The 26,981-nt window shown below is 47.8% G+C and overlaps 12 protein-coding genes across 12 annotated transcripts; 7 read left to right on the top strand and 5 right to left on the bottom strand.

Annotated features, from left to right (window-relative positions):
- Positions 1–494: 494 nt before the first annotated feature.
- UMP1 (20S proteasome maturation factor) lies at positions 495–1,148 on the bottom strand (the record flags this gene model as incomplete). The annotated part of the gene is made up of 3 exons (XM_049255674.1): positions 495–562; positions 660–1,077; positions 1,146–1,148. The coding sequence occupies 3 exons, from the start codon at positions 1,146–1,148 to the stop codon at positions 495–497; spliced, it is 489 nt and encodes a 162-aa protein (XP_049105368.1).
- Positions 1,149–1,519: 371 nt separating this feature from the next.
- Positions 1,520–2,221, top strand: LOZ57_006658 (uncharacterized protein; the record flags this gene model as incomplete). The annotated part of the gene is made up of 3 exons (XM_049255673.1): positions 1,520–1,919; positions 1,987–2,087; positions 2,138–2,221. 3 exons carry the CDS (start codon positions 1,520–1,522, stop codon positions 2,219–2,221), a joined length of 585 nt encoding a protein of 194 aa, XP_049105367.1.
- A 412-nt stretch (positions 2,222–2,633) lies between these two features.
- Positions 2,634–4,030, bottom strand: KRE2 (alpha 1,2-mannosyltransferase 2.4.1; the record flags this gene model as incomplete). Its single annotated transcript, XM_049255672.1, has 4 exons — positions 2,634–2,698; positions 2,752–3,040; positions 3,097–3,961; positions 4,011–4,030. 4 exons carry the CDS (start codon positions 4,028–4,030, stop codon positions 2,634–2,636), a joined length of 1,239 nt encoding a protein of 412 aa, XP_049105366.1.
- Positions 4,031–4,614: 584 nt separating this feature from the next.
- Positions 4,615–7,193, top strand: PAT1 (DNA topoisomerase 2-associated protein pat1; the record flags this gene model as incomplete). The annotated part of the gene is made up of 3 exons (XM_049255671.1): positions 4,615–4,742; positions 4,799–7,000; positions 7,070–7,193. 3 exons carry the CDS (start codon positions 4,615–4,617, stop codon positions 7,191–7,193), a joined length of 2,454 nt encoding a protein of 817 aa, XP_049105365.1.
- A 753-nt stretch (positions 7,194–7,946) lies between these two features.
- On the top strand, positions 7,947–8,706 carry LOZ57_006655 (uncharacterized protein; the record flags this gene model as incomplete). Its single annotated transcript, XM_049255670.1, has 2 exons — positions 7,947–8,090; positions 8,152–8,706. 2 exons carry the CDS (start codon positions 7,947–7,949, stop codon positions 8,704–8,706), a joined length of 699 nt encoding a protein of 232 aa, XP_049105364.1.
- Positions 8,707–9,205: 499 nt separating this feature from the next.
- GAL10 (UDP-glucose-4-epimerase) lies at positions 9,206–10,568 on the top strand (the record flags this gene model as incomplete). The annotated part of the gene is made up of 4 exons (XM_049255669.1): positions 9,206–9,234; positions 9,298–9,598; positions 9,653–10,109; positions 10,162–10,568. The coding sequence occupies 4 exons, from the start codon at positions 9,206–9,208 to the stop codon at positions 10,566–10,568; spliced, it is 1,194 nt and encodes a 397-aa protein (XP_049105363.1).
- A 272-nt stretch (positions 10,569–10,840) lies between these two features.
- Positions 10,841–12,213, bottom strand: LOZ57_006653 (uncharacterized protein; the record flags this gene model as incomplete). Its single annotated transcript, XM_049255668.1, has 2 exons — positions 10,841–11,977; positions 12,037–12,213. The coding sequence occupies 2 exons, from the start codon at positions 12,211–12,213 to the stop codon at positions 10,841–10,843; spliced, it is 1,314 nt and encodes a 437-aa protein (XP_049105362.1).
- Positions 12,214–12,463: 250 nt separating this feature from the next.
- Positions 12,464–13,234, top strand: LOZ57_006652 (uncharacterized protein; the record flags this gene model as incomplete). The annotated part of the gene is made up of 1 exon (XM_049255667.1): positions 12,464–13,234. The coding sequence occupies one exon, from the start codon at positions 12,464–12,466 to the stop codon at positions 13,232–13,234; it is 771 nt and encodes a 256-aa protein (XP_049105361.1).
- A 648-nt stretch (positions 13,235–13,882) lies between these two features.
- On the bottom strand, positions 13,883–16,501 carry sec1 (syntaxin binding protein 1; the record flags this gene model as incomplete). The annotated part of the gene is made up of 8 exons (XM_049255666.1): positions 13,883–14,944; positions 15,001–15,160; positions 15,235–15,701; positions 15,764–15,966; positions 16,025–16,171; positions 16,235–16,322; positions 16,382–16,419; positions 16,468–16,501. The coding sequence occupies 8 exons, from the start codon at positions 16,499–16,501 to the stop codon at positions 13,883–13,885; spliced, it is 2,199 nt and encodes a 732-aa protein (XP_049105360.1).
- A 509-nt stretch (positions 16,502–17,010) lies between these two features.
- Positions 17,011–19,306, top strand: SUV3 (RNA helicase; the record flags this gene model as incomplete). The annotated part of the gene is made up of 4 exons (XM_049255665.1): positions 17,011–17,033; positions 17,113–17,167; positions 17,221–18,311; positions 18,370–19,306. The coding sequence occupies 4 exons, from the start codon at positions 17,011–17,013 to the stop codon at positions 19,304–19,306; spliced, it is 2,106 nt and encodes a 701-aa protein (XP_049105359.1).
- A 576-nt stretch (positions 19,307–19,882) lies between these two features.
- On the top strand, positions 19,883–23,602 carry PRP22 (DEAH-box ATP-dependent RNA helicase prp22; the record flags this gene model as incomplete). The annotated part of the gene is made up of 2 exons (XM_049255664.1): positions 19,883–23,362; positions 23,426–23,602. 2 exons carry the CDS (start codon positions 19,883–19,885, stop codon positions 23,600–23,602), a joined length of 3,657 nt encoding a protein of 1,218 aa, XP_049105358.1.
- A 757-nt stretch (positions 23,603–24,359) lies between these two features.
- LOZ57_006648 (uncharacterized protein) lies at positions 24,360–26,889 on the bottom strand (the record flags this gene model as incomplete). The annotated part of the gene is made up of 3 exons (XM_049255663.1): positions 24,360–26,545; positions 26,603–26,727; positions 26,789–26,889. The coding sequence occupies 3 exons, from the start codon at positions 26,887–26,889 to the stop codon at positions 24,360–24,362; spliced, it is 2,412 nt and encodes an 803-aa protein (XP_049105357.1).
- Positions 26,890–26,981: the final 92 nt, after the last annotated feature.

Raw genomic sequence — 26,981 nt, 5'->3', positions numbered from 1 at the left:
TCTTTTCTTTATTTGTACTGCTGTTGTCTTTCCTTTTACCTAGACGTGAGGCTATGAAATCGAAGATAAAGTATTGTTTTTCCGATGACTGGGGCTAGTTTGTATTTTTGGACGTTCCCATTCGGCGTTAGATTTTCTTCCAATCCCAACATCGGCTCTGGACAAGCAAAATCTCGAGGTAGGAGTGTTAACGTCATAACTAGTACGATTTGGAAAACCATACTTTGATAGAATTTAATTTGCACTGTGACCTTTTTGTCCAAATGCTGGATTGTGGCATTGAGTACGAACATTCAATATTGGCAGTAGTAACGTGGATACCCAAGTGTCCACCGCACCCAAACACAAAAGACATCAAGGAATTGATGGTATCGAACAATGTATTCAAAGCTATGCTGTTCTAATTATACACAGCACCAGGTAAAGGTCTCTACATCAAAAAACATCACTGAGGAGGACAAGCTGCAAAGGGCAGCGAACACGCTTAAGAGCTTCTACCAGTTCATCTTCAATCGCTGCTCCATCTCATCATGGAACGTTGGTCCTTCGCGAAGCATATCGCCTGGTGAAAAATGTTAGCATCAGAAACAAGATATTCTCAGAGAATCGATGGTGAACGAGCACTTGATATAGCACGGTCGTCCATGTGGCCAACATACCATGGAATACATCCTCCCACGTAACCTCCGTCTCCCGACCTCCCAGCGCCAGAATATCCTCATGTATACTGCTCTGCGCATTTCCACCTAAGACAGCCGGTCTCCACTGTCCTTCTCTAACCATCTTCATCTCCATCCCGCGACGCACCGGTTCCGCAATGCCATACATCCGCCGCAGAGTCTCCATCTTCATTGCATCTTGCGTCTGGCGCCACTGCAGCAAGCGTGCCTCTAGAGGATGTGTGGAGGATGGTGCCTGGGGGCCATTATCGGGGGCGGGGGTGGAGAGCGAGGCGCGGAGGACATCTGGGACGCCCGGGGCGGAGGGAGCGCCGTTGCGCAGATGCGGCGTGGCACCGTTCTTGGAGGTGTTGGATCTTTGAGACGGGTTATTGGCCGAAGGCGCGATGCGGAGAGACTGTGGGCGGAATTAGCAACAGTTAATGGGCGGTTTGATGGTTAACGGAGGGTGTTGAGTCAACGGACCATATTTGAAAGGATTCTGGTTTTCGGTGGGAGAGAATATGAGAGGTCCAGTAGTAGCGGATATTAAACGGGGGAGAAGATCAGTATGTAAGTGAGAGCCTGCAGAAAACTACCTGGAATAGGTGCTTCGAAATTATCCAGATAATACTGGTTCAGTCTTGACAGTGAAGCTTCAGGCGGCGCTCTCCACGTCAAGCTCCTCCGGCCACCCAAACAGACCAGCTCGGCAAAATTACAAGTTGTCACATGACTAATGACTAAGCTCTCTACTCAAGATACTTTTCTGCGGATTGAATGACAGCGCTCCAGCTTGTTGACGATACTCCGAATTTCGTCCAGCAATCCGCTCTTTTCCGACCGAAATAACAGTCATTATGTCTGTTTCACCTCGCACATCGACAATCCGACTTTTGCGACACCTTCTCCGCCAGCAATTCTCCCCCATCCTTCCGAAACCCGTCCGCCCTGCATTTCAACTTCTCTCTCACAACACACGACCGACCACCGCGTTCTTACACCAGAAATTCCAAATCGCACACTTCTCCACCACCCCTCGTCCGCAAGCCACCTATAACCAGGTCCGACGTGGATGTCGTAAGAAGCAAAAAGCGCGGAAACCGCGCTCACCGGCGCTCGTCAATCGGCCCCAGATGAAAGGCGTGTGTCTCAAGACCGGTATTACCAAGCCAAAGAAACCCAATTCCGGAGAGCGAAAGATTGCCAGGGTGCGGCTGAGCAGTGGAAGAGTTATTACGGCATATATTCCCGGCCAAGGTATATAATGACTGCTTTAAGTTCCAGCCAAGGGTTTTTTTTGGTTTATACTGAAAAAATATGGCAGGTCATAACATCCAGCAACATAGTGTGGTCTTGGTTCGCGGCGGGAGAGTTCAAGATTGCCCTGGTGTGAAGTATCATCTCGTTCGTGGCGCCCTGGATCTTGTATGTGGCACCCCCTTGTGACATTAGGATGGCTACTAATTATATAACAGCATGGTGTTACTGGGCGATTGACCAGCCGATCCAAATACGGAACGAAGAAACCAATCTCATCCAAGAAATCAGAATCAAAATAACCAAAGTGCTTAGAGAACAAGAATTTATATTGTTTTGGCGTGCGATTGTATGGATGTAATATACGGAGTAGACAGGCCCAAAAATTCAAGTGCCAACATGTTATATATTTTCTCATTGCGATCATAGATTGCCATCCGATGTCCCCACCCTAGTTAACTCCATGAAGGGCTATACTTGTACAATTTACCCATAAAAATGCCACAAAAAAATATAACAAAATATAAATGAAGTTGACAAAGTTGCCATTATGCACAGCCCTACCCGATAATATGGATTCAGGAAGGCTAGTGGAAGGCTAGTGCAAGGAAAGCGCAATGTCGGGGAGCAGGAAGGGTAGGAGTACCAAGAAGAAGTATGGCGTTAGATTACTCCGTGGAACAGACGCCTAAATTCGCGCTAAGGTCGTGTCGATTACATTTCTTGTTCAAACCCTTTGGGCTTCTGCAGCTTAAGAAGGTCATGGAATCGAGTTGTGCCTAATGGCATGCAATTAGCATATAGAGATTATGCAGCCCGGGAAGAAACTCACATGAATGACCTTTCCAATCAAAATTATCCTTCGACTGGCACGAGCATTTTAATTTCATTTTTCTGTCCAGGCCAGTTGGGCAGTGCGTAAAAGGGACATGGTAGTACCCAATTTCATCGAAGAAATGGACTTCCTCCTTCTTTAACAACAACGATGCAGCAATGGAATGCACAGGCGCATCGCCCCATCTTTCGTAGAAAAAACCACCATCTCTGTCAAGAGATTCAAAATAATCCAAGTATGCCTTAGAACGGAGCCAGTTCAAATCGCCAATTTCAAAATTGGACCACTAGACTTGACGTTAGAAATTTAGCAGTCAAGGCGCTGAGGAGAAGGGGAGCATACGAAATGGCACATGTTATAAGTTTTACCCCCATCCTCTGTCACAAACTCCATGTTGTTTCCCTCAACAATATGCTCAGGGTGTTTCTCCATGAACTTTTTGACACTATCCCATAGCGTTAGGACAGTTTCTTTATATTCATGCAAACTGAGTACAAAGCTGTATTTTTTCTTGTTATCCCTCATAAACTTGAAAGCATCGAACCCAACATCACAGAAGTATTTGACACTGGGTTCTACACGCCAATAGTAATCGTAATTCAGCATAAGTTCATGTCTGAAAAAGAAGCCGGATTCGTAGCGACACATGTGTCTGTAGCTCGACGAACCGCCGTAGATAATCTTCTTCTCTTCCATTATTCTACGTGCCTCAGCAGCCTTAGTTTGGTCGATCCATTCGGGGTACGACCAGTGCTCTGTCGGGATTTTACCGTAATGAGCTTTGCCTGAGACGAAACTAGAGGTAAGTTTCTTAAATTCTTCACTGAAGTCACCATCGTTGAGAAAAACCCAGTCGTAATGGTAGTTCCGATTAAACCGGTCTTCAATCTGTCGAATGGAATGTATCATATCCCAGAGATCCGAGTCCCTGACCAGAGAGACGAATGTAGCATTCGCGCGATCAGAGCCCGCGGTTCCAGCCGGCTCATTGGTTTTAGGAGGAGGGGCAAGACTAATTGCGGGTGTCTTTGCGGGTAAGTGAGCGGTTTGTATATGTAATTCGCCGTTCTTGTTGGGTTTCGGGGGGGAGCCACTATGTTGAACTGTAGGGCGTGGCTTTGCGGTGGAAATGAGCGAGTCCGGCCCGGGAATCGATGAAGCGATGAAATGTAGGACCGCGATTCCCTTATCGATAATCAGCCTTGCGCTATACAAGCATAACACCGTCACTTACTATCACAGCAAAGAAGATATACCGTATGTATTTTCCCGACATTGTTGGATAAGGGAGGGCCTCGCAGCCAGCGTCTTGTGGCAACGAGTGGTTATAGAGAACGAGCGGCCTTCAAAATAGCCTCAAGGGGAGAATGAAAGGAGTTATTATTCTAAGGAACCGTAGTACATATCATGTCATCGGAGTGATGGATGATGAAGAAAGGAAAAAATTACTTGGGCTGCAAGGCGCCAGACAAATGGCCAGGCGGCTGCAAGCGAAGAGCAAACGCGGCAGTCTTATTGCTCTGTATTTTAGAGTTCCCAGCTCCGTACCGAGTCGTAATAAACTTTTGTTGGCGTGAGGAAGCCGTGCGCCAGCCCGGGAGTCTGGCCGCGAAGGTTCCTGAAAGAGTTAGCACTAAAACAAAGACCATGGGTCGCGAGGGGTCAGATATACGGCTAGCGGTACTGCGTTGATGGCCGCTGCAGACTGCCCGCGTGCGCTGACTCATCCATCCCAGATTACGTGATGCCACCGGGGACTCATTCGGGAAAGAGTTTGTTAGAACACTCCTGACGCAAAACGCTTGTATATCCTTCAACCCCCCCGACGTGGGCCCCAATTGCACCTTCATAGACACCAGCATGTCGTTTTTCGGATTTGATGCGACGCTTCCGGATGGGCGCCCACCGCCGCTGGCGTCGAGGGGTATTTTTGAAACCCCAGATCCTTTCGCTGAAGTCGCCCGCGCCACCGCCCATGGAGACGACGTGTAGGCCTCTGCGGAACAAACTACGAATTATGGGCGCCAGCTGACACAATATTTAGCATAGATTTTGAAGATACTTATGACGGACTGGGAGATCGGCTTGACGACGCCCAGGATGCTTTCAACGATGACACCTTCGGCGCCGCTGCCGGCGATGAGGGAGCGCCTGTGGGAAAAGATTTTGACTTTTTTGGCAACACAGCTCAAATGACAAACGTCCTTGGTGAAGAGCAAGTCATATACAACCTGAAGCACCATACAGAACAGCCCGTATCGTTCACGAAGGCTGCCGAGCCCTCAAAGCCCAAAAGAACGGGATATGAACCATATCAGGATCCTGGATATATCCCGGAGATTCAAGCAAAATCAAGCGTATGGGGTACTGGGATTACGCAAAAGCAAAGGCCAGTCGACCAAACAAAAGGGGCCGCCCCAGCGAGGAAGGTGATGAGCCTGGAAGAAGTTGAAGCTCAAATGCGTGCCCAAACCCACAAATCGGAACCGAAGGCAGAGCAGCCTTCTGCTTTGCCAATTCCCTCTGCAATTCCTCCTCCAATTCCTCCCAATATACGATATCATGACCAGCCCTTTCCACCGCCTGAGGCTTTTCACCATCTCCCTCACAAGGACTTTGCCCCCTTGGATCAACGTCAACACCACCCACCTGTTCGGGATGCGCACTTGCCGCAAAATTTCCAGCAAGCCCCGCCTCGGCCCTTTCCAGAGCCGCCTTTGATACCAAATGTTCCCCCTCAAATGCTGCATCACAACCGTCCACCGAATATTCCACCCCACATACCAATTGGGCCTCAAATTCAGAACCACTTCCCCCAGCTCCAACCACCTCTTCCTGCACCTCCTTCTTCTCTTGCTACTGCCCATCTTCAATTCCCGAAGCTGTCGGAGGAACAGCGTAATGCGCTGTTGGCAGAGGACGCGAAACGTGCTAAACGAAATCATAAAATCCATCTTTTGTCCAAAGGGAATGGCCTCATGACCCCACAAGATAAGAACTTTATTACCCGGATACAGCTACAACAGCTTGTGTCAGCAAGTGGGAATACGGAAGAATCGGATGCTGACGTTCTTTTGTCAGAGGATTTCTACTACCAGGTGTATAGCCAGATTCGTGGCGCTCCGCGACAGCATCCCCGACAGCCTCTGGGTCATTTTGCTCAAACCTACCTTTTTCAAACTGGAAACCGAACTGGGGGTATGGGCCGCCGGCAATACCAGAATGCGGATAACCACATGCAACGGATGCAGCAACAAGTGCAACGTGCAGTCGAAGCGGCAAAGTTGAGGCCAAAGAACAAGCAGCTGATAATCGAGGGAAGTTTAGGGAAAATCTCGTTTAGCAATGCGAAAACACCAAGGACATTGCTTAACATCAAACGTCCAGACAGCGCCGACGGCCAAAAGCCTGCAAATGCTAAGAAGGACACCCAAACCCGCCTGAGCCCCAGCGATCGGAAATCGATTCTAAATAATATTGAAAAGGCATATGATACCTTGATGAGAATGGAAGATCATGAACGAAAAATGCCGCCACCACCGGATGCCGAAGACGCAGAGGCAGTAGAAAAACACATGGAATGGAGGAAAAGGATGGGCGATCTGAACCGAAAGCTTTGGGTTGACATGAAAGTCCACGAACCAATTTTCCCCGGATCTCAAACACCCCACCCTTTTATCGCACTCTTGTCATACCCGAAAGGAAAGAAAGTCATCCCCCGTATTTTCCGTCACATGGAGCAAGAACAGCGTGTCACAATTTTGACGATGATTATTGTGCACCTAGATGTTTTAGATGTCGTTCAACGAGCACAACTGCAGCCCGGAGAAACTCAGCCTCCTGGCCCCGTCCGTGAAGAAATTGATTTGTTTTCACAGACCGTGATGCCAAGCTTACTGGGATACGTCAATGAGGCACCCTTAAAGATCATCATTGGTCTTCTTGGCCTTGTCATTTACCGGACAAATATTCACGCGGTTTCTCGAACACGGGTTGGACTTGGTGTTCTGACAATGCTACTAAGCCGTGCTGAGTTAGTCAAAGAGGCAGGGACTGTCGATAATGAAGAGTGGCAACAATGGACAGACCTCTATAACCAACTCTTTGACCGCCTCGAACCAATTTTGAGTGATATTTTTCCTGGAAGCATCAACAGCGGTGATGACATGTATGTGTGGCAATTTCTTGCCGCCGTTGGTCTTGGGGCTAGTCCGGAACAACAACAACGGCTGGTCATTGCTGTAAAGTAAGTATTTTATCCTTGTATATCCTATGGTACGATTTGTGGAGACATGCATACTGACATGCGCATTAGAAACCGAGTATTAGAAACTGTTGCACAGAGTAAGACTCTGCCCGCTGACATGGCAAGCCAGCGACTTGGAAATGTTAATTTGTTTATGCGTGCAATCGGCCTTGACGTCGAACTATTGGGCTAAAAGGTGTTTTTTACTATACACAATGATTGTCTTTTATACCATGCATTTCTCGATATATTCGTATTTTATGTTTGGCAACGTATCCTCTCTTGCATTCAATATGTTATTATCCGGAACGCCATGTCGATTGTCTAGCAGGGCTTGTGGAAGGGATTCATCCTGCCCAAATTGCTGTTCTTCTTTCTGCTCTGCATAGCGTGTTGTAGTTGGTACTGCATTTCGAATGACTTGCATAGCTTCGTGTGGGTCGTCTGCTTCGGTAATTAGATGCATTATCCGCAAAAATTGCCTCTTGCTGTCGATCAGACTTTGGTCTGGCTGTCAACCTGTGTATTTATGTATGTACATGCACATCTATGCTTCACGCTCAGCTCATGTGTATTAGAGTTAACTTGTACTGTTTTCGCACTCCGTGCCCCCCAATCAACAGCCGCTGCTTATCAAGCCTCAACCGGACGCGGAAAAGCATGTATTCCGGTTAACGTCATTGTTTGGTGATATCAAGCGATCGCCACTTATTGTTTCGTACACACCCACGCTCTATCAACTGACCTCTTCTAGTCCTTCATCACACCCGCTGGCTACACGACGGTGTGTGATTACAACACTACCTGACCGTCAATCACTTGCATAGTGGAAGACGATTAACTGGGCCAACAATTGGACGATAGCATTTGCCGCTGATTGTATTCCTGTGTGCCCGGGTTTGGGCAAAGGAGTTATCGCCCGCAATTGACTTCATCAGTCGTCAGCATGAACATCCTTATTTTTGGAGGCACTGGATCTGTGGGTGCATGGACAGCTCGAAAAGCGCTAGAACGTGGGCACTTCGTGACACTGCATGTCAGAGATGCAAACCGAGTTCCTGAGGATCTAAAAAGTTCGATTGGAGTTACGGTAATATGCCAGCCACTTCGCCGCGTAGCATATTGATTCACATGCACTGATAATCGCAAAGATATATGAGGGCACTCTGGCCGACGAGGCATCTCTTACCAGCGCAATTAAAGGCCAAGATGTAATTCTCTCGTCGATTGGACCGAACGGACCATGGGGGTTTAAGGGCGAGCTCATAGCTGGCTACCGGCTTATCCTCAGACTGATGCGGACCTTGAACGTCCATCGGATCATTGCTATGACCACAATCAGTTGCTATGATCCCCATGACTCCTTCGCATTCTCCAGGCTACTGACATATCTCTTAATATTCATCTTTGCTCGAATTGCGCAGCTTGAGGTTTTAGGAATTGAAAAAGTGTTCAAGGAAGATGGCGCCAGCATCGACTGGACTCTGGCTAGGGTCCCGGTGCTCAAGGATTCGCCAGAAGACGGTTATATTGCTAAGGCGGGCTATGTGGGCGACGGACACTGGAACCTCTTCTTGGAGCGGAGAGACTGGGCGAACTGGATGGTCCGCGAAGCCGAGAGAGAGTGTCCGAACTGGGTGCGTGAGTCGCCAGCGCTCTACACGCCCCTCGAAACACGCCATCGTTCCCACCCCCATCGTGAATAGATTCTTTGGTGTAATGGCGGGCAGATGTGTCTGTCCATGTTCGGCGAGGCATACCAGGCTCACTGTATCTTAAACTGTAGCTCCTCAAAAACCTAATGCGGCTGGTTATTTAGTTAGTTACCAGGGCCCTTGACTGCGAATGTCCATTTTACATGGCCCCTGGAGGTGTATACGATGACGCCCGTATATGCCTGTCTTTAATGACGCGTTCTTGAAGCCAGGACAAGGCTGGCGCCCACAAGGCCGATGTTGACGGTCCAAAACACCTCCATCCACCCGGCAACATAAATCCATATAAGATAGAAGAGCCAGCACCAGCCTCGCTCCTTGCTCTCTGGTTTCCCTCGTCCTAGCGACCTGTGCCCGCGCATCGACGTTTGAGGATCTGCCCCTATAGTTACAGCTGATTCACTAAATCCTACCCCGCCTCCAAATCCCCATCCTCCGTCTCCGCATCAACCGCTGTTCGCACAAGAGCGCATACGTCGCACAAATCTCAATGGCTAAAGGAAGTGTTCTCGTTACCGGGTAAGCTGTCGTTGCTGTCTCCGCCGTCGTTTTTCCCCATTGCAGGCGCAGCTAGATATGCAGCCGCTGCGGGGTGCGTATTGGCCGCATCGCTAATGTCGCGTCGGGACGCCCGGTCGGAATTGGTAGAGGAACGGGTTACATTGGCTCTTTCACCGCTCTTGCGCTCCTGGAGGCGGGCTACGATGTTGTTATCGCAGACAGTTTGTATAATTCCTCGGATGAGGTGCTCAATCGGATCGAGCTGCTTTGCGGCAAACGCCCTGGCTTCTTCAAGCTGAACGTAACGGATGAGGCTGCCTTCGACCGCTTGTTCGAGGAGAATCCCCAAATCGACAGCGTGATTCACTTTGCGGCACTGAAGGTATTAGGACGTTCTCCACGATACGACCCATACGTGATGCTTATTCTCTGCTAGGCCGTTGGAGAATCCGTCGAGAAGCCTCTGGATTACTACAATACCAATGTCTACGGCACCTTGTGTCTGCTGCACTCAATGGTCCGCCACAATGTCACCAATATCGTGTTTTCTAGCTCCGCCACCGTCTATGGAGATGCGACGCGATTCGAGAACATGATACCCATCCCGGAAGAATGCCCACTCGGGCCAACAAACCCGTACGGGAACACTAAGGTCTTCGCCGAAACGGCCATAACGGATGTTATCAACGCCCAGCGTAGCAATGCGACAAAAGCTGGGAAAACACAAGACGTTGAGAAGTGGAACGCCGCCTTGTTGCGGTATTTCAACCCCGCAGGCGCGCACCCTAGTGGCATCATGGGTGAAGATCCACAGGGAGTACCGTATAACTTACTTCCATTACTTGCACAGGTGGCTACTGGGAAAAGAGAGAAACTTTTGGTTTTTGGTGATGGTATGTTATCAGCAATTCCTGTGAAGAACCCTGCCCTAATACTTGATATCAGACTATGCTTCCCGAGACGGTACAGCCATTCGTGATTATATTCACATCCTCGACCTTGCTGCTGGCCACCTGGAAGCCCTTAACTATCTTCGTGACCACCACCCAGGCGTCCGTGCATGGAACTTGGGTACTGGCAAAGGCAGCACTGTCTACGATATCATCAAGGGATTCAGCAAGGCAGTAGGCCGTGACTTGCCCTATGAAGTCGTTGCTCGCCGTGATGGTGATGTTCTTGACCTGACTAGCAACCCATCTCGTGCCAACCGTGAATTAGGATGGAAAGCTCAAAGAACGCTTGAACAAGCTTGCGAGGACTTGTGGCGGTGGACAGAAAACAACCCTCAGGGATATAGACAATCGCCACCAGAAGACCTTTTGGAAAAACTCAAAGCCAGTTCAAAACCCTGAACGCAAAAGAGCATATCTGATGTAGTATAGGATAGTAATAAATATATAGACTGGCCACTGTTATGATTTTAACATTTAAAGTATGTTTTAAATTTCAATTGAAACCCAATAAGATCACATATAAACTGAATGAGAGAGGTACTATCGTTTTAATAGGACTTCTGCCAATTAAGCGTGTCGAATACTAGCACTCCCTTTATCCTCTATATACATAACACCGTTAACCTGCGTATTTTATGACTAGCACAAGTACATCCGCAATTGATTTCATATTAATTTTGTATTTTCCCCTTTGACAATACTTTTTTATCGGACTCATCCTTCTTCTCTTCCATCTGATCCCCCTTTTCCTTATTTTTCTCGGCTGCTCTTCTTAACGCACTTTCTTTCTCTGCTGCCTGGATCTGCTCTTGGCTGAACTTCCATAGTTTCTCGGCAATCGCATCATTCATAATCTCGTTTCTCAAAACCATTCTTTCCTTACATTCTTTAATCAAGCAACCACCGGCAATTCCCAGTGTTCGCCTCTTCTTATCTTCCTCCGTCTCACCTACCGCACTGAGAGTGGGCTCCATGGCGGCTGAAAGGAAGCTCTGTGCCCCTTGCTGGGGTGATTTTAGCAGTAACCACCAGATTGGCCATGTAATAATGTAGATAAGCAGTCCCAACAGTGACCCGCGAGAAAGCCATCGTCTGGTCCCAGGTGTTCGCGAAAACCCAGGGTCAACAACAAGTACACGTGAATTGCAGGCTCTTAGTTTTTTGGGCTGTTTTATATTATCATAATTTGCCAAGTGGGCCTGGAATGATCTCGCAAAAATCATTAGAGCAAGCTTTGATGTAGCGTATATGCCGCTGCTAGAATTCGAGATTTTTTCACCAGCTTTGTGGTCATGCTGCCTTTTCGGATTTGAGTTCTGTCTCTTTTCCAATGTCCTCACGTCCAGTGTCTCAAAGTCCAATTCCGCTCCAATGTAGCTTGAGCAAGTAGCAAGAATAACTCTGATATCACGGTCCTGTGGCTGAGCTCGTAGTGCAGGGCTTAATATACTTAATAAATGAAAATTTGCTAGGTAATTGACCTGCCATTCTTCGTTTAGCCCATCAACCGATTTTCGCGATTCCAAGGACGATGGGGGTGTCATCGTATTTCCACAAAGAATAACTATATCCAGCCGTCGAGGAGGTGCATTATCTACCCATTTTGTAGCAAAACGCCGGATTGAGTGGAGTGAGGAAAGGTCCACCTGCTCAGCATAAATGAGTTCATTGTTGGTGCTGGCGCGGACATCTTCAATGTAGTCGACGAGAAATGGATCGGTGGGAGGATGCTGGGTGAGAATAATTATCTGAGCGCCACGAGATGCTAGATCGTGAACTATCGAGGCACCGATGCCTGAGGTGCCACCCTAAACAAACCATAGGGATTAGAATAGTACTTGAAAAGGGTATAGAAGTGCATATGTACCGTAATCATAACCACCTTCGAGTGCATCACTCTGTTTGATTTATTGATCGCACCGCCAAAGTATCGTTTGAGCAGCGAGATGGTGGCAATGGCCGACACTGTCTTGATAGCGGGATATATGTATGGAAATGATGAGAGACCATTGCTGACCGCGTGGGAGATGAGTGGCATAGGCATTGTGAAGGTATGGCCGCACTAGGCGAAGGCGGGTCACTGACAGCCAACAATTGTAGGGCTATCCGTGTTTCGTCGTTGTGTTTGCCGGCTGCTTTCGTGATGCTTGAGCTGGTGTTGGTAAAATCAGTACGGAGTACGGAGTACGGATCCGTATGTATGTAACTAAACGCCAAATGACGTCGTTTGGAAGCTCCTTTTTTTCGACGCTTCTGCCCGCGTCTGTGCTCTACCCCCGAGTCGATACTGCGAAATGGCTGACGACGAAGAATATTTTCTCCCCTTAGAAGACCAATCTATTTTCGGCGCAGGAATAAAAAGAAAGCGAGTCTTGTTTGTTCGTCCAACAGACGCACCCTCTGCGCCCGACAATGACTCTCTCTTTGCACCAGTAACCGCATCTTCGACGCCAGGACCACGCTCAGCAGATTCAGGTTCAGGAACCCTAGGAGAAGAGTATCTTTCTATTGTGCTATCCAGATCTTCCAGCTCCGCCCCTGCCACCGCTCCTGATCGCTCTACACCGCCCCAAATCCCATCCACGACAGCACCTGAAGACCCTTCACGAAGGCTTTGCGATATCTGCAATCTACCGTTGTCACAGCTACCACCCGCGGTATCGGATAGAAGATATCCGCCTCATCCACATGAAAGCTCTCTCGTTCACCAAGTCAGCCTCCCCCACTCTCACCCGCCCTCCGCTATCGACCGCACCCGGCACGGATACAAGTACCTCTCTTCCTACGGCTGGGACCCAGATGCCCGTGTTGGCCTAGGACCAAACGGCAGTGGGATTCGGGTGCCCATCAAAGCAGAGTTCAAGCGTGATACTACGGGTCTCGGTGTGGACGTCAAGAGGTTGACTGATCTGGAGAAGCAGGAAAGAGAAAACCGGAGAACAATTGGCAAACTAAACGCAAAACAGGTCAAGCAAAAAGATGCCGAGGAAAAGAGAAAATCAGATAAGCTCAGAGAACTATTCTATGCTTCCGAAGACGTAGAAAAATATTTAAGTGGTGCTTAATGTACCTTCTCGATTGCAAATTGTCTGTTCTCCATTTTAATAGATATACAGATATACTGAAAGGCCTCGAAAATTCTATGTAGAAACAGCCAACCTGACTTTTATAACACGAGAAAGACGTTTTGAGATACCCATACTTGGGTATAAATGAGCGTGTGCCTCACTCTCGTTATATCTGATATGCGCTTCATATCGAGTCCACTGCCGCTTCAGAGTTGAGCTTAACTGGCTGGAAATTCGTAAATAGCCCCCCCCCTCCCCCCCCCCCTCCCCCTCCTCCCCCCCCCCCCCCCCCCCCCCCCCCCCAACTCTATTACTGCCTTGTCAAAACACCGCTTCCACTACTGATCCGGCATCAACTGTTGCTATCTAAGTTCTGTTTGAACTATATTCCATGTTTTGAGGCTACTCTTCCATAATGATACTCAAACCCTCTAGCCAGATCTACAAATCCAGACACTTATCCCTTTTCTACCTATTAATACACAGCTGGGGGGCTCTTAGAGCCCCTTTCAAATGATGGGACAAAAGGTTCTTCGGAGGACGGTCTTGAAAATTTGGAAAAAGTATGGATGATTATATGGACAAGCAAAGTAGGCTCACAGAAGGGAATGTCTTAACAATAACGGCAAGAACTCATCTATGAAGCTACTTAAAGAACCGTTTCTTCTTTTCCTTGTCCTTCTTATCCCTATCCTTGTCCTTCTTATCCTTATCCCTGTCTTTCTTGTCCTTGTCCTTATCTTTCTTTACGAGTTTCGCTTCACTTTTCGACGACACCGGATTTGGTCGAGTGGGTGCTGCTTCTTGCAGCGATTTCACTCTGCGTGGGTCATCCTGCGAGCTCATTGTCAAGGCAGCAAGGCCGGTAGTTGGAGGTGCCAGAGGCGCTATCGTAGATGATGGCTGCTTTTGAAGTTGCTGCGGTGGCTGCGATTGTGGAGGATGCACATTGGGGGGTGGATCCCTTTCAAATATATGCGAGGGAGCCTGTGGTTTTGGCTGCTCAGCGGGAAGATTAAGACGACGTTTATCAACACTAAGGTCTCCAACCTGTCGTAAGAATAAACCAGGAGTAAGCATATGAGATGTTACCAGATATACATCTTTATTATGCGCACGAGATATTTCGTAACAAGAACGAGCTTCTGAATATGTTGCACCCCCGGCCATAAAAACAATAATTCTCTGTCGAGGTTCGCCAGCAGAAGGACGAGTCCGGGCCCAGGTTGGTTTCGCACTTCGGAGAGATGCCTGAGACGTAGTGTCTTGGCCATGCCCATCCTCGTCCATTTGGCGTGTCGAAGGAAATACTGTGGTATCCAAGGTTCCTCGTATTTGGTCTTGCAACATTAATTTTATATTGGGCTCGAACCTTGATAAGCTTGTGTCGTCATCACTTATTTGCGTCGGTGGCTTTTGAGTAAATAAAGGAGGGTTTGGTTGTCTGGTATCGTTAAGGGGCTTTTCAACCCGTGCCCCGAGCAGATCGAAATTATATATCACTTCGGCATCCTGAGGAGGAAGTTGAGAGTGAGCAAGAAGCTTCTTAATATCGGCTCCAAGAAGACCACCCCGATACAGTAAGTACAGAATTATTAGCCTTAGGCGATCTTGGGGCTGAACACGGGGGTCATCGAGAAGGCGGACTACTTGGTCCGCAAGGTTTCTAGGCTTTCGGTGATCTTCATCAAACCCAGTAGCAAGGGACTGCAATGTATTAGGAAAGGGTTACAAAATGAACTTTCGAGAAAGACATAGCACACCTGCTCGACTGACGCTAGTTCCGGTAGGTTGCGTTCTTGGAATAATTTCATACACTCTTCTGCCATATTGAGATGTAGAGTGTAGGAATTCTTCCCAGCTTGAAAAGTTGATAAGCCCGCCAGCATGTCTCTGATCGTACTAACATCTGCGGAAGAGTCCCTACAAGAATGCAGTCAGCTGTGGGCTGATGTAGGGGAGAGTGGGCAGGAGAGAGGAGAAGATTTCGCCCGTACTTATCCGCAAACTGAGGGTTTTTAGCTATGAATTGGTTAAAATCATCTACAAGTTTTCCCAATAAATCTTTCATATGTAAATGACGGCTGTCCACCCAAATGTTATCGTTTTCGGATATATCCATATCCTTTGTTTCCTCGTTGGGCTGCCCAGAATTGATAGTAGTCTTGTAGGTCACTTTTTCACCTTCTTTAATGGGTAGAAGATCGTGGGCCATCGCTTGATACGTAAACTCATGCACCAATGGAGTAATTAGATCCATGGATCTGTCCACAATATATAGGACACTTCGTGGTCTCGAAGAGGGCGTAGGAAAGTCTTGTCGATATTTCGCGTAAGCGTCGAGTTCATCTTGAACAAAGCGTGCTAGATGAGAACATAAAACGCTTGCCTCGTGTGTTGGGTCTCTAGGCCGGTAGTACCTAATCAAAGGGTATTCACCAAGTGAGGCGCAAACAGAAACAATCTACCAGAGTTAGTAAAAAAAATATACAGTGTATCGAGAAAAAGGAGAACGATTAGGCATACCCTTTGAGCTAGGCTCTCAAGATGTGCGCGCACATGGTGATTACAAGCGGGGTGGTATAGAGTCGGGAAGCTCCACGGATCTCGAAATATCACAAGATGGGATTCTCTGGGGAAATAATTGATGCTGGCGAAACGAAAATCGGCAATCAAATCGCGGGCAACACTTAATCCATTTATTCTACTCCGCAGCTGTGGATCGAGCTCTAATAACTTTTATTAGGAAGGCGTACCGAGAGGCAGACGGTAGATCAAGAGGCTCACTTGATGTCCAAACCAAAAATGCCCTCCTGTATCGGCGTCGTTCTAAATCTGCAACCAGGCAATCTACAATGTGGGGGAGTGGAGAGAGAATATAAACCGCATCCGTATCCGGATTCATTGGTCGCCGGTGCTCTATCTGCTCGATATCTTGAAAGTCATTAGCTGTGGTTCACATTGAATAAAATACACCTAACTGAACGAATGCCCTACTTGTAACGTTTGCATTGAGAATATCATCCTCTTTGACAGCATTGTCTAGTAGTTTCTTCGTCCCTTCATCAACCACAAGCACTTTCCACTGAAACGAAGGCAACAATCAGCAATAGTTCAAATTCATGGAGTGATAAAGAAGCTCACTTCTTGTTCAGCAGTGTACCGGACAGTGTCCAGAATGGCTATGCATTATATTAGCTATGTTGTTCGACCTCATGATCAGTACTTACCTTTCCGCTGGACCTCAATCAAGGAGGCGTCCATCCTTGTGGGGGGTTGGTCATGGGAAGGAAAGTGTTCAGTTAGGTGACAGTATATCAAGGGAAAAGTAGATTATGAGGGTGCGATAGCTCCTAAATTGCTGGGTATAGGTTAAAGTGGAAGTGAAATCCTAACAGTAGCATAGGACGGGCACTGTCACCTCCTCGCCCTCCGCGCATCGTCGTCTCATACTCGCCGGTTTAGACTTTCAGGATCATTTGTGACATATGACGGCCCCTGACTAATCATCAAGAATCCCGCTAATCTGTGAACAGCCTAGCGCAAAGTCTGCTGGAGAATATTATTCCGTTCCGTTACCAAATACGGAGGCTGGTCAGACCTTACATTTTTGATTTTATGTTCTACGGAAATGAATCTCGCAGACAACCGACTTCGGCCCCTTAAGTACTCCGCATCTTTATCTTATATCCTGCCCTGATCATAGCGCTGTGAAAAATAGTACTGGTGGTATTTTATCTGCTGATTCTTCCACAAATTACGGATATGCAACTATGGAAGACCGCTCAAAGACCATGTCTTTTTTGCGCTTTACGACAGTGTCTCCCTCCAGGCTTCACACGCCGTTCTTTTACCATAACTGCACCCCTAGATAGGGGGAAGCCTCGAAAGTCAAGCTCTATTATACGGTCTTCGGTACGAGGTAGTACAGTAGGAGCAATGCGTCAATTGTTTGTTATTTTAACATGTCTAACATTGTATAGCAATCCCCTTTTACTCCCCCACAGAAGTCGAAGAAAGGAAGACAAACACTCATCCGGTCTAAAGGCTTCAAGTCTGTGCTGGATACTGCGCTACAGACTCTGGAGCAACAGGGAATCTCAAAAGAAGAAAAGGCCTGTTGGGAGGATTTTAAGAACATGGTTTTGTCCACCGGCGCGCAGCCCGTTGGCCATGGGAGCTCTAGAGAACTGCATCAAAAACTGTATGGAACCTTTGTGCATACTGGAGCAGGCCGTTTGGCTCGCATTTTAGCCTCCGAATTTCGAAGTTATCAATATGACCAACAGTTCTCTGGTCGTGAAACGGAGGAGAAAGCGTCGGCCGATTTTAGATTCCCAGCAGAATGGTATCCAGCCGCTCGGAGCCTCCAGCGGAGTATCCACCTGCACGTTGGGCCTACAAATTCTGGGAAAACATATCATGCCTTAAAAAAGCTGGAGGCTGCGAAAAGCGGCTTTTATGCAGGTCCTCTACGACTTCTCGCCCATGAGGTGTATTCTCGGTTTAATGCAAAGGGGATATCTTGTGGTCTTATTACTGGTGATGAAGTGAGAATTCCAGGGGGCACTCCTCCTCGACTCTATAGTAACACCGTTGAGATGGCCCCCCTTGGCCAAGAAGTTGACGTTGCTGTCATCGATGAGATTCAAATGATTGGTGATCTTCAGCGAGGCTGGGCATGGACAAGAGCCCTGCTAGGAGCTCCTGCAAAGGAAATCCATCTTTGCGGCGAGGAACGGGTAGTGCCATTAATCAGTGAGCTTGCTGCGCTCATGGGCGACAAACTCGAAATCCATAAGTATCAGCGCTTGAATCCTCTAGTTCCCATGAAAAAGAGTTTGAAGGGCAATCTTACTCGGCTGCAGAAAGGTGACTGTGTTGTTTCGTTTTCTCGGTTAGGTATACATTCTTTAAAGAAAGAAATTGAGAAAACCACCGGTCGCAGAGCTGCGATAGTTTACGGTAGTCTACCTCCGGAAATCAGATCCCAACAGGCTGACTTGTTCAATGATCCCAACAACGATTACGATTTCTTAGTTGCCAGTGACGCTATTGGAATGGGACTCAATCTGTAGGATATCCCCCAATGTATATCATTCTATTGGCACTGCAGCTAACGCCAATTATAGGAGCTGTAAACGTATTATTTTTGAGACATCCATAAAAAGGACACCCACTGGCGTGCAACGACTGACGGTGTCACAAGTCAAGCAGATCGGTGGTCGAGCTGGTCGTTATCGCAGCGCAGCTGCAGCCATTGATAGTAACCTTGCACAAACATCTTCGCCGTCCCCGAACAACGATCAAAATATTGGATTTGTCACCTGCCTTGACGACTTCGATCTTCCTCACATTCAGCAGTCGCTGCAATCCGAGGCAGAGCCAATTACTGCAGCTGGGATTCTTCCTCTAGATTCCATGATAACTAATTTTTCAAATCATTTCCCTCAAAATACACATTTCGAATATGTGTTGAGGCGGCTATGGAAGGTTGCCCAGACCCATCCGCGTTTCTTCTTATGTGAACTCCACCCAAATGCTGTACTCGAAATTCTAGACAATGTCGCTGGGCTGAGTGTATCGGATAAGCTTGTTTTCTTATCGGCACCAACGTCGACAGCTGACCATGAAAGTTCGATAGCGTTACGAGCCTTTGCAACCTGCGTTGCGCAACATAAAAGCGGGGCTCTACTTGATATTCCAGAACTACATTTGGAGATTTTAGATGCCCCTGTTTCTGGTGATAAAAACTATTTACATTCTTTAGAGTTTCTTCACCGCTCACTGGTACTCTATCTTTGGCTGAGTTTTAGAGTCGGGGGCATTTTCACAGATAGAACTCTTGCCACTCATGTGAAGGAACTTGTTGAAATAAAGATGGATAGAGCTCTTACCGAGTTCTCAGCCAACTCAGCGTTACGCAAGGCTTCTTCATTGCGAAAACAGATTGCTTTGTTAAAGCAAATGGCCTCTCAAGAAACCCAAAAGCCACAGGGCAGCGCCGACCCAACGCAAGAAACACCAGATCAAGGCCAATTGGAAACGCTGGCAACACTCGCAACTTGAGCGATACGGAAGAGGTGCTTGGGTATCTTCTCCTGTTTACCTCACTGATGCAAGTCCGTGGCCCCATAAATACCCAGACTCATACGCTCCTGTTGTTAAAATGTTGAATCAATGCCATCATAGTATCTCTAGCACTGTCCCAGCCTTTAGTTTAAGGCTCCAGAATTAAATTATTCAACTTTAAAGTTCTCAATCCTGGTACTCCGTATAGCTAATTTTATGAGCAAGAAGCTGTGTACGGAGTACGGAGTAGAGAGTAATTTGGCTGTGGATATTTTGTATGAAGTACATCCCTATATACGTGCATAGTTATATCGAGCGAACATTGAAGTGTGCATATGCTGGCAGGGCAGCGCGGTCCCCTATAGTACAGACGAACTCTTTCTCCTATTCTTTGAAGGCTTTTATTCATGGACATGAAGTTAAACTGGAGTAGAAGTTAAATTTCGGATATCGGTATAATAATATTCCGATCGCCAATTGATCAAAGGTACGGAGTACGGAGTACTCCGTACAGAGTATCTATCTGCAAACTAAGTAAGACGGCAGCCAGCCGTTTTCACAATTACCACAGTCATGGACGACCTTCAATCCCTGGAACTTTTGTCCCTGGTAGCGAGGGTGACAACAGAGCTTCAGAATCACTTAGGCATATGTGACAAAACCCTCGCCGAGTTCGTCATCGACCAGCACCTAAAATGCGGCGGATCATTTAAAAACTTCAAAAGCTGTCTCGAAGCTATGGGAGCCGACTTTCCGCAGAGTTTAATCGAAAGTATAGATCGCTTAATGCTAGCGATGCATCCGAAATATAAATCGAACCGGAATGCCGCTCAAGAAGAACCTTCGAAAGCTGATAACGACCAAGTGGCAGGGCTGGATGATCTGGAGCGGAAATCAAGACTGTTTAAAGGACTAGCCGTACCAGATAGGGAACTTAAATGGGATGAGGATGATTCCCCAGAAAATGGTGCGAAAGGGGACGTTATGGACGATACCTTTGCGATGCTTGAAGGCTTAGCTGAGAAAGCTAGAACTCGCGACAATGGGACCTCGAGTAGGAAACGAAGTAGGAGTTCAGATCATGATGATAGTATCCAAGGTAGTCGGCGACGAGGAAAATATAGGTCTTGCTCCCCATCACAAAGCAGTCAACGGCACCCCGCGCAGGGTAGTTCCAATCACGAAGCCTCGAGCACAAAATACACCCGCAAGGATCCCAGGCATGACGATGATTTCAAATACCGGGGGAGTCAACGAAACCATGACGATCGTGAGTGTTTTCGGAGACCTCCTAGCCCGGAACTCGACGAACGACCAATCCTCTATAAAATCTATAATGGCCGAGTAACTGGAATAAAAGACTTTGGTGCATTTGTTAATCTGCAGGGTGTTAAAGGTAAGGTTGATGGTCTTGTACACGTTTCCGCAATGCAAGACGGCGCCAGGGTCAATCATCCATCCGATCTCGTGGCGCGAGGGCAATCGGTCAAGGTCAAAGTTTCTTCTATACAGGGCTCGCGTATCGGATTATCGATGAAGGAAGTAGATCAAGTGACAGGACGTGATCTTGTTCCACAAAAGCGCATTGCCTCTGGGGCGAACATGGAAAGGCTAGATGGGGCAGGTATTGATGACCGTTACGGCAATCTCAGCTCCGGAGTCCCGGTAATAGAGGATGATCATATTGGAAGAGGATCCAGAGGCAAAAAGCGCCTAAACTCGCCTGAAAGATGGGAGATCAAGCAGCTTATAGCTTCTGGTGCCGTTTCAGCAGCAGATTACCCTGATATCGATGAGGAATACCAAGCCACACTTCGAGGAGAAGGAGAATTTGAAGAAGAAGAAGATGTAGACATTGAAGTTCGAGACGAAGAGCCTCCTTTCTTAGCCGGACAGACTAAACAGTCTCTGGAGTTATCTCCAATTCGTGTGGTCAGGGCGCCAGACGGGTCACTAAATCGCGCTGCGATGACAGGAACTACACTGGCTAAGGAAAGGCGAGAACTTCGTCAGCAAGAAGCCCAAGATAAGGCGTCAGAACAAGCAGCTCAAGTAGATCTGAATGCTCAATGGCAGGATCCCATGGTCGCACCAGATCAAAGGAAGTTTGCCTCTGAATTGCGGATAGTCCAGAAAACCGAAACGATTCCTGAATGGAAACGAGTGACCCAGAGCAAAGACGTTTCTTACGGAAAGAGAACAAATATGACCATTAAACAGCAGCGGGAAAGTCTTCCGGTGTATAAATTCCGCAAACAACTACTTGAAGCCGTTCACAAGAATCAGCTCCTTATTGTTGTCGGCGACACTGGTTCGGGAAAAACGACACAGGTTACTCAGTTTCTGGCTGAGGCTGGGTTTGCAAACAATGGTATGATTGGTTGCACTCAACCTCGACGAGTTGCTGCTGTCTCGGTCGCGAAACGTGTTGCTGAGGAAGTCGGTTGCCAGCTTGGTCAAGAAGTCGGGTACACCATTCGTTTTGAGGACAGTTGCAGCCCCGATACGAAAATAAAATACATGACTGATGGAATTCTTCAACGAGAAATTCTTTTAGACCCCGATTTGAAAAGGTACTCTGTGATCATGCTCGATGAGGCTCATGAAAGAACTATCCCAACTGATATACTCTTCGGTCTCCTAAAAAAGACACTTAAGAGAAGACCAGATATGAAATTGATTGTTACATCCGCTACTTTGGATGCGGAAAAGTTTTCGGAATACTTCAATGGATGCCCCATTTTCACCATACCAGGTCGGACTTATCCAGTCGAGATTATGTACTCGCGCGAACCGGAAACGGATTACCTAGATGCTGCTCTTGTTACTGTGATGCAGATTCATCTTACAGAACCATCTGGAGACATTCTTCTCTTTTTAACCGGCCAAGAAGAAATCGACACAAGTTGTGAAATTCTCTATGAGAGGATGAAAGCTCTTGGTCCCAGTGTACCAGAATTGATCATTCTCCCTGTCTACTCAGCTCTTCCCAGTGAAATGCAGAGCAGGATTTTTGAACCCGCCCCCCCAGGGAGTAGAAAAGTAGTTATTGCTACAAATATTGCTGAAACCTCAATTACTATTGATCAAATTTACTATGTCATTGACCCTGGCTTTGTGAAGCAGAATGCCTATGATCCAAAGCTGGGCATGGATTCGCTTGTTGTCACCCCAATATCACAGGCCCAAGCAAAACAACGGGCTGGTCGTGCTGGGAGGACGGGCCCCGGTAAATGTTTCCGCCTATACACAGAAGCTGCATTCCAGTCTGAGATGTTACCTACATCAATTCCCGATATTCAACGGCAGAATCTATCTCATACAATATTAATGTTGAAAGCTATGGGAATCAATGATCTATTGCACTTCGATTTCATGGACCCGCCACCCACAAACACTATGCTTACTGCTCTTGAAGAGTTGTATGCTCTTTCGGCACTTGATGACGAGGGCTTATTAACAAGACTTGGTAGAAAAATGGCTGATTTTCCAATGGATCCTGCTCTTGCAAAAGTACTCATTGCCTCTGTCGACATGTGCTGCTCGGAGGAGGTACTTAGCATTGTTGCTATGCTTTCAGTTCAGAACGTGTTTTATCGGCCAAAAGAAAAGCAGCAGCAAGCAGACCAGAAGAAGGCCAAGTTTCACGATCCTCATGGCGACCACCTCACGCTTCTCAATGTGTACAACGGCTGGAAGAATTCTCGATTTAGCAATCCATGGTGCTTCGAAAATTTCATTCAGGCGCGGCAAATGCGCCGTGTCCAAGATGTTCGTCAGCAATTGGTCAACATCATGGAAAGGTACCGCCACACAATTGTATCCTGCGGACGGAACACTGTGAAAGTGCGCCAAGCTCTCTGTTCGGGGTATTTCCGGAACTCCGCGCGTAAAGACCCGCAGGAAGGCTATAAGACGCTGATTGAAGGCACGCCAGTGTATTTACATCCCAGTTCAGCGCTCTTCGGCAAGGCAGCAGAGCATGTAATTTTTGATACCCTTGTGCTGACAACAAAGGAATACATGCGTTACACGACCGTGATTGAACCAAAAGTACGTTTCAGATTCATGTTTCTCACATATATTATAGAAAGATACTAACAATCGTGTTCCCAGTGGCTGGTAGAAGCAGCGCCAACATTCTTCAAGGTCGCAGCAACCGATCGTCTCTCTAAACGAAAGAAAGCCGAACGTATCCAACCATTGCATAACCGGTTTGCGGGTGAAGACGACTGGCGTCTATCAGCACAAAGACGACAAGGAAGAGGTGGTGGTGGTGGAACATGGGGTTAAGACTTGCAAAATTCATACATACTGTACATATGATCGGCTGGTTTCCGGGATGCATTTAATGGCGTTAGATTCGTACCTGTTCCTTATGGTTCCTTGAGAATATCAATACACTACTTCTCTACGAGATGCTCAAGGGTGGGGTCTGTTGATTACTATACGAAAAAGGAAGAAAAAAGCCTGTTACAGGCCATAAGCACCGACCACAATCGAAGTACTGCCCAGTGGATGTGCCCCTATTTATCCGACCCGCAATCGCCGAAGTCTGTACATACATTAGACAGCTCGCGTACATAAAAGTTGAGAAAGAATATGTATCGATAATGTCAACGCAACGCCAAACAATCAAAAGGAGTAGCAGACGCCCATTAACCGTAGAATAAAGCACCAGTGATACCTGAACCCAATAATCCGTTAATCATCAATCATCCAGGATGGAGCAGCGAAGAACAGCAGAGGCAGGAATGCTAACCATGAACAAAACACATGATCAAAAAGGCGGCCGAAAAGCTGGTTAAGGATATATTTAGTTAGGCAGAAAGCGAGCAAGGTCCCGGCTCCGATCACTCCGACACCGTTCCAAAAGCAAAGAGAAAAAACGAGTTTCAAATAGTACAGCTCTGGCAATTGCAAACAAATAAACATGGCACATTAAGTCAACTGGGATAGCAACTCTGATTGTGTAGACATGGGTCTATTTTCTGTAGCGAATAGCTTTATCTTGTAGTCCAAGATAATAACACCCGCAAAGTCACGTATCTTAGCGATAATGACCTGCCGGGCCCATCATTCCCGCATTGTTCCGTGGCCCAACTTGTCCATCTCCTGGGTTGCCGGTGAAATGCATAAACATGTCAAGTAGCTGCTTAGCAGATTGAGGGGGCGCCTGGTGAGGGCCTGATCCGTAGTGACCAGGATGTCCATGAGACATGCCCATCATTGCTTCATTTGAATGTTGCAGAGGAGGGAAACCTGGGCCAGGTGGCGGAGGAGGGGGTGGAGCATTCATGTGCAAGTAGCCAGGGGGTGGTAATATTCCAGGGGGCGGTGGAGCAAATCCGGCAGAGGCATTTGCACTCACGCCGCGCTGGAAAGGTGGGCGGTCAGCCGGTGCTGGAATTCCGGCCGGCAATGGCATTGGAGGGGCAGAGGCGTAAGACTGGTTCATATTTCGCGCTTGCGGTGTGGGCAGGCCGGGAGGGAACATGACGGGGTTTATCGAATTGCCTTGCTGAATAGGCTGGTGCGGCCAACCTGGGGGCAGCATCTGGTCCAAGCCAGGAGGACGGTGCATTCCCATAGAATGCTGTGGTGGGCCTTGGCGAATATCTGGAGGGTTACCGACTGTATGGCTGCCACCTGAGGCTCCAGGATAGGAGTGCATTTCTTCAAAAAAGCCTACTGGTCCTCCTGTTGGTCTCCGCCGTAGTTGGCTTCGCGGATCGTTGACATCTGGTCGGCGGAAATTTGAAAGAGTAGGGTCTTCCGCATACCCCGGCACCTTATGACTCTGGATTCCATGATTTCTGGCGACCGTTTCCGGCAAATTCTGGCTACCAGGGCGTTGCAGAGGATGGTGGTTTTGACCAGCTGGTACTTGCGCAGCGATTTTTGACTGCTGCATGAGCTGCAATAGAAGGTCGGTGCCATTACGTGGGGCATTGTTGTCTTTGGATATCTTTATCGGGGCGGTGTTGTCTGGGCCTGGTGGGACTCTGTCCCTTGGAACCTGCTCTTGAGCATTCATATACTCAAGTCGCTCAAAATTTTCTTGTGCCGCTGACTTCGGTGGGTTCGATCCCCTTTCAAGAGCTGTTTGCAGTAGAGAAACAGTCTGAGGTTGAGGTTGGCTGGGCTCTTCAACCCGCGGAGTTGCATTCCGCGATTTGTTGCCGCCAAGCATTTGGAGAATCCGCTGAAACCCTTCTTGATCGGCGTCGGTTGAAGAAGGCCGGGGAATATTCACTTGAGAGATTTCCGCCTCTTTCGGCTCTGCTTGGGTATGAAAAAAACCTGCAAACCTCGAAGCCTTCGCTGGTTTCGGCGCAGTTTCCTTTCTAGCATCAATATCACCTACAACTGCATCTTGGCCCGATTTAGCTGTTCCCCAGAAGTCAAAGAAGTTGTCCAAACCAGTCTCTGCGCGGAAGGACGGTTCAAAGTCACTGAAAATCTCACCCTCGCGTCTCATCTCTGACTTTTTGGCCTCCTCATTGGGCGGTTCTGGGCCACTCTCTTTCTTCACATCAGTGGGGGTTTGCCCTGCCCCAGCTTTCATTCTTTCTTTCCATCGTTGGAAATCTTCTTGAGTGTGGGCCTCCTTCGTGTCAGTACGACTGGTAGAGTCCATCCATTCAGGGTCTTGTTCTTGTTTTACAGACCTGCCCCAGTCGCGGTCTTGACCATGTAAACCACGACGCCATTCCCGATTTCGAATGGGCGTCTTTTCTTCCTCTGCATCTACAGTATCTTGAGTCTCTCCGTCACGATGCCATGGCTGATCATGTCTTGTTCTGCCCTGAGTATCCCGACGGCCAGAGAATCTTCCCTGGTCTCTGTTTGAGCGCTCATTTCCATCTTGCTGATCACGACTTTCCCTGCCATCCCAACGTTCTATATCACCACTTCTCCTCAGCCTCCTGTCACGATCTTCATCTTGTCCAAAATTACGTCGTTGTCTACCGTTCCAATCTTCTCGGTCCTCCCGGGTTATTCGACGGCCATTGGCCTGAAGCGCTCGAGTATCTCTTCTGTCGAAATCCCTATCCTTATCGCCGTACTCCCTCTCCTTAAAAAATTTCTCACGAAGGCCGCCATAGCGGTCTTGTTTCGGGTCATCTTGGCCATTGGTTTTTGGCAGGGATTTATCTGTGGTTTCCACTGTTTTGCCCGAGTTTCTAGTAGCAGATGCAAATGACGTTTTCGGGGGGCCGAGAACAAGATTTTCTGGAAAAGGTAGTTAGTACGCACACTTGACAGACGCATGAAATTAGGGAGTCTCACCTGAACCGGAGGCCCGCGAGATGTGACGTGCTTCAAAAAGACTGGACCGTCGTTGGTGATTTGTTTCTGGTTGAGTTGGTTGGTCTCTGGTGCTTTTCCTCTGGGTCGTGGGGTCTGGGATAGGGCTGCTGGGCTGTTAGCAATGAGTTCTCAGCAATACAGATGCCAGGTTAATGTAAAGTTTACCCCATCCATTCTTCAATAGGTGGCAGGCTATCCGGCCTAGCTACCAAGGGCGAATCGCGAAGCTGCAAAAGCTCTTCAAGTTGATACCGTATTATGGCCATTATTGGTAGAGAGGGTTTGCTGCTACCTGCGCCTCATGGCACAGTGAAGTTAAAAAGGCAAAACAAACCAGAGTCAATGGAGAGGGAAGCCA

The sequence above is a fragment of the Ophidiomyces ophidiicola genome, assembly GCF_022830035.1.
Source record: "Ophidiomyces ophidiicola strain CBS 122913 chromosome Unknown scaffold_49, whole genome shotgun sequence".
Taxonomy (NCBI): Eukaryota; Fungi; Ascomycota; class Eurotiomycetes; order Onygenales; family Onygenaceae; genus Ophidiomyces; species Ophidiomyces ophidiicola.
Note: the sequence above shows the minus strand (reverse complement) of the source record. Positions and strands in the feature narration are given on the sequence as shown.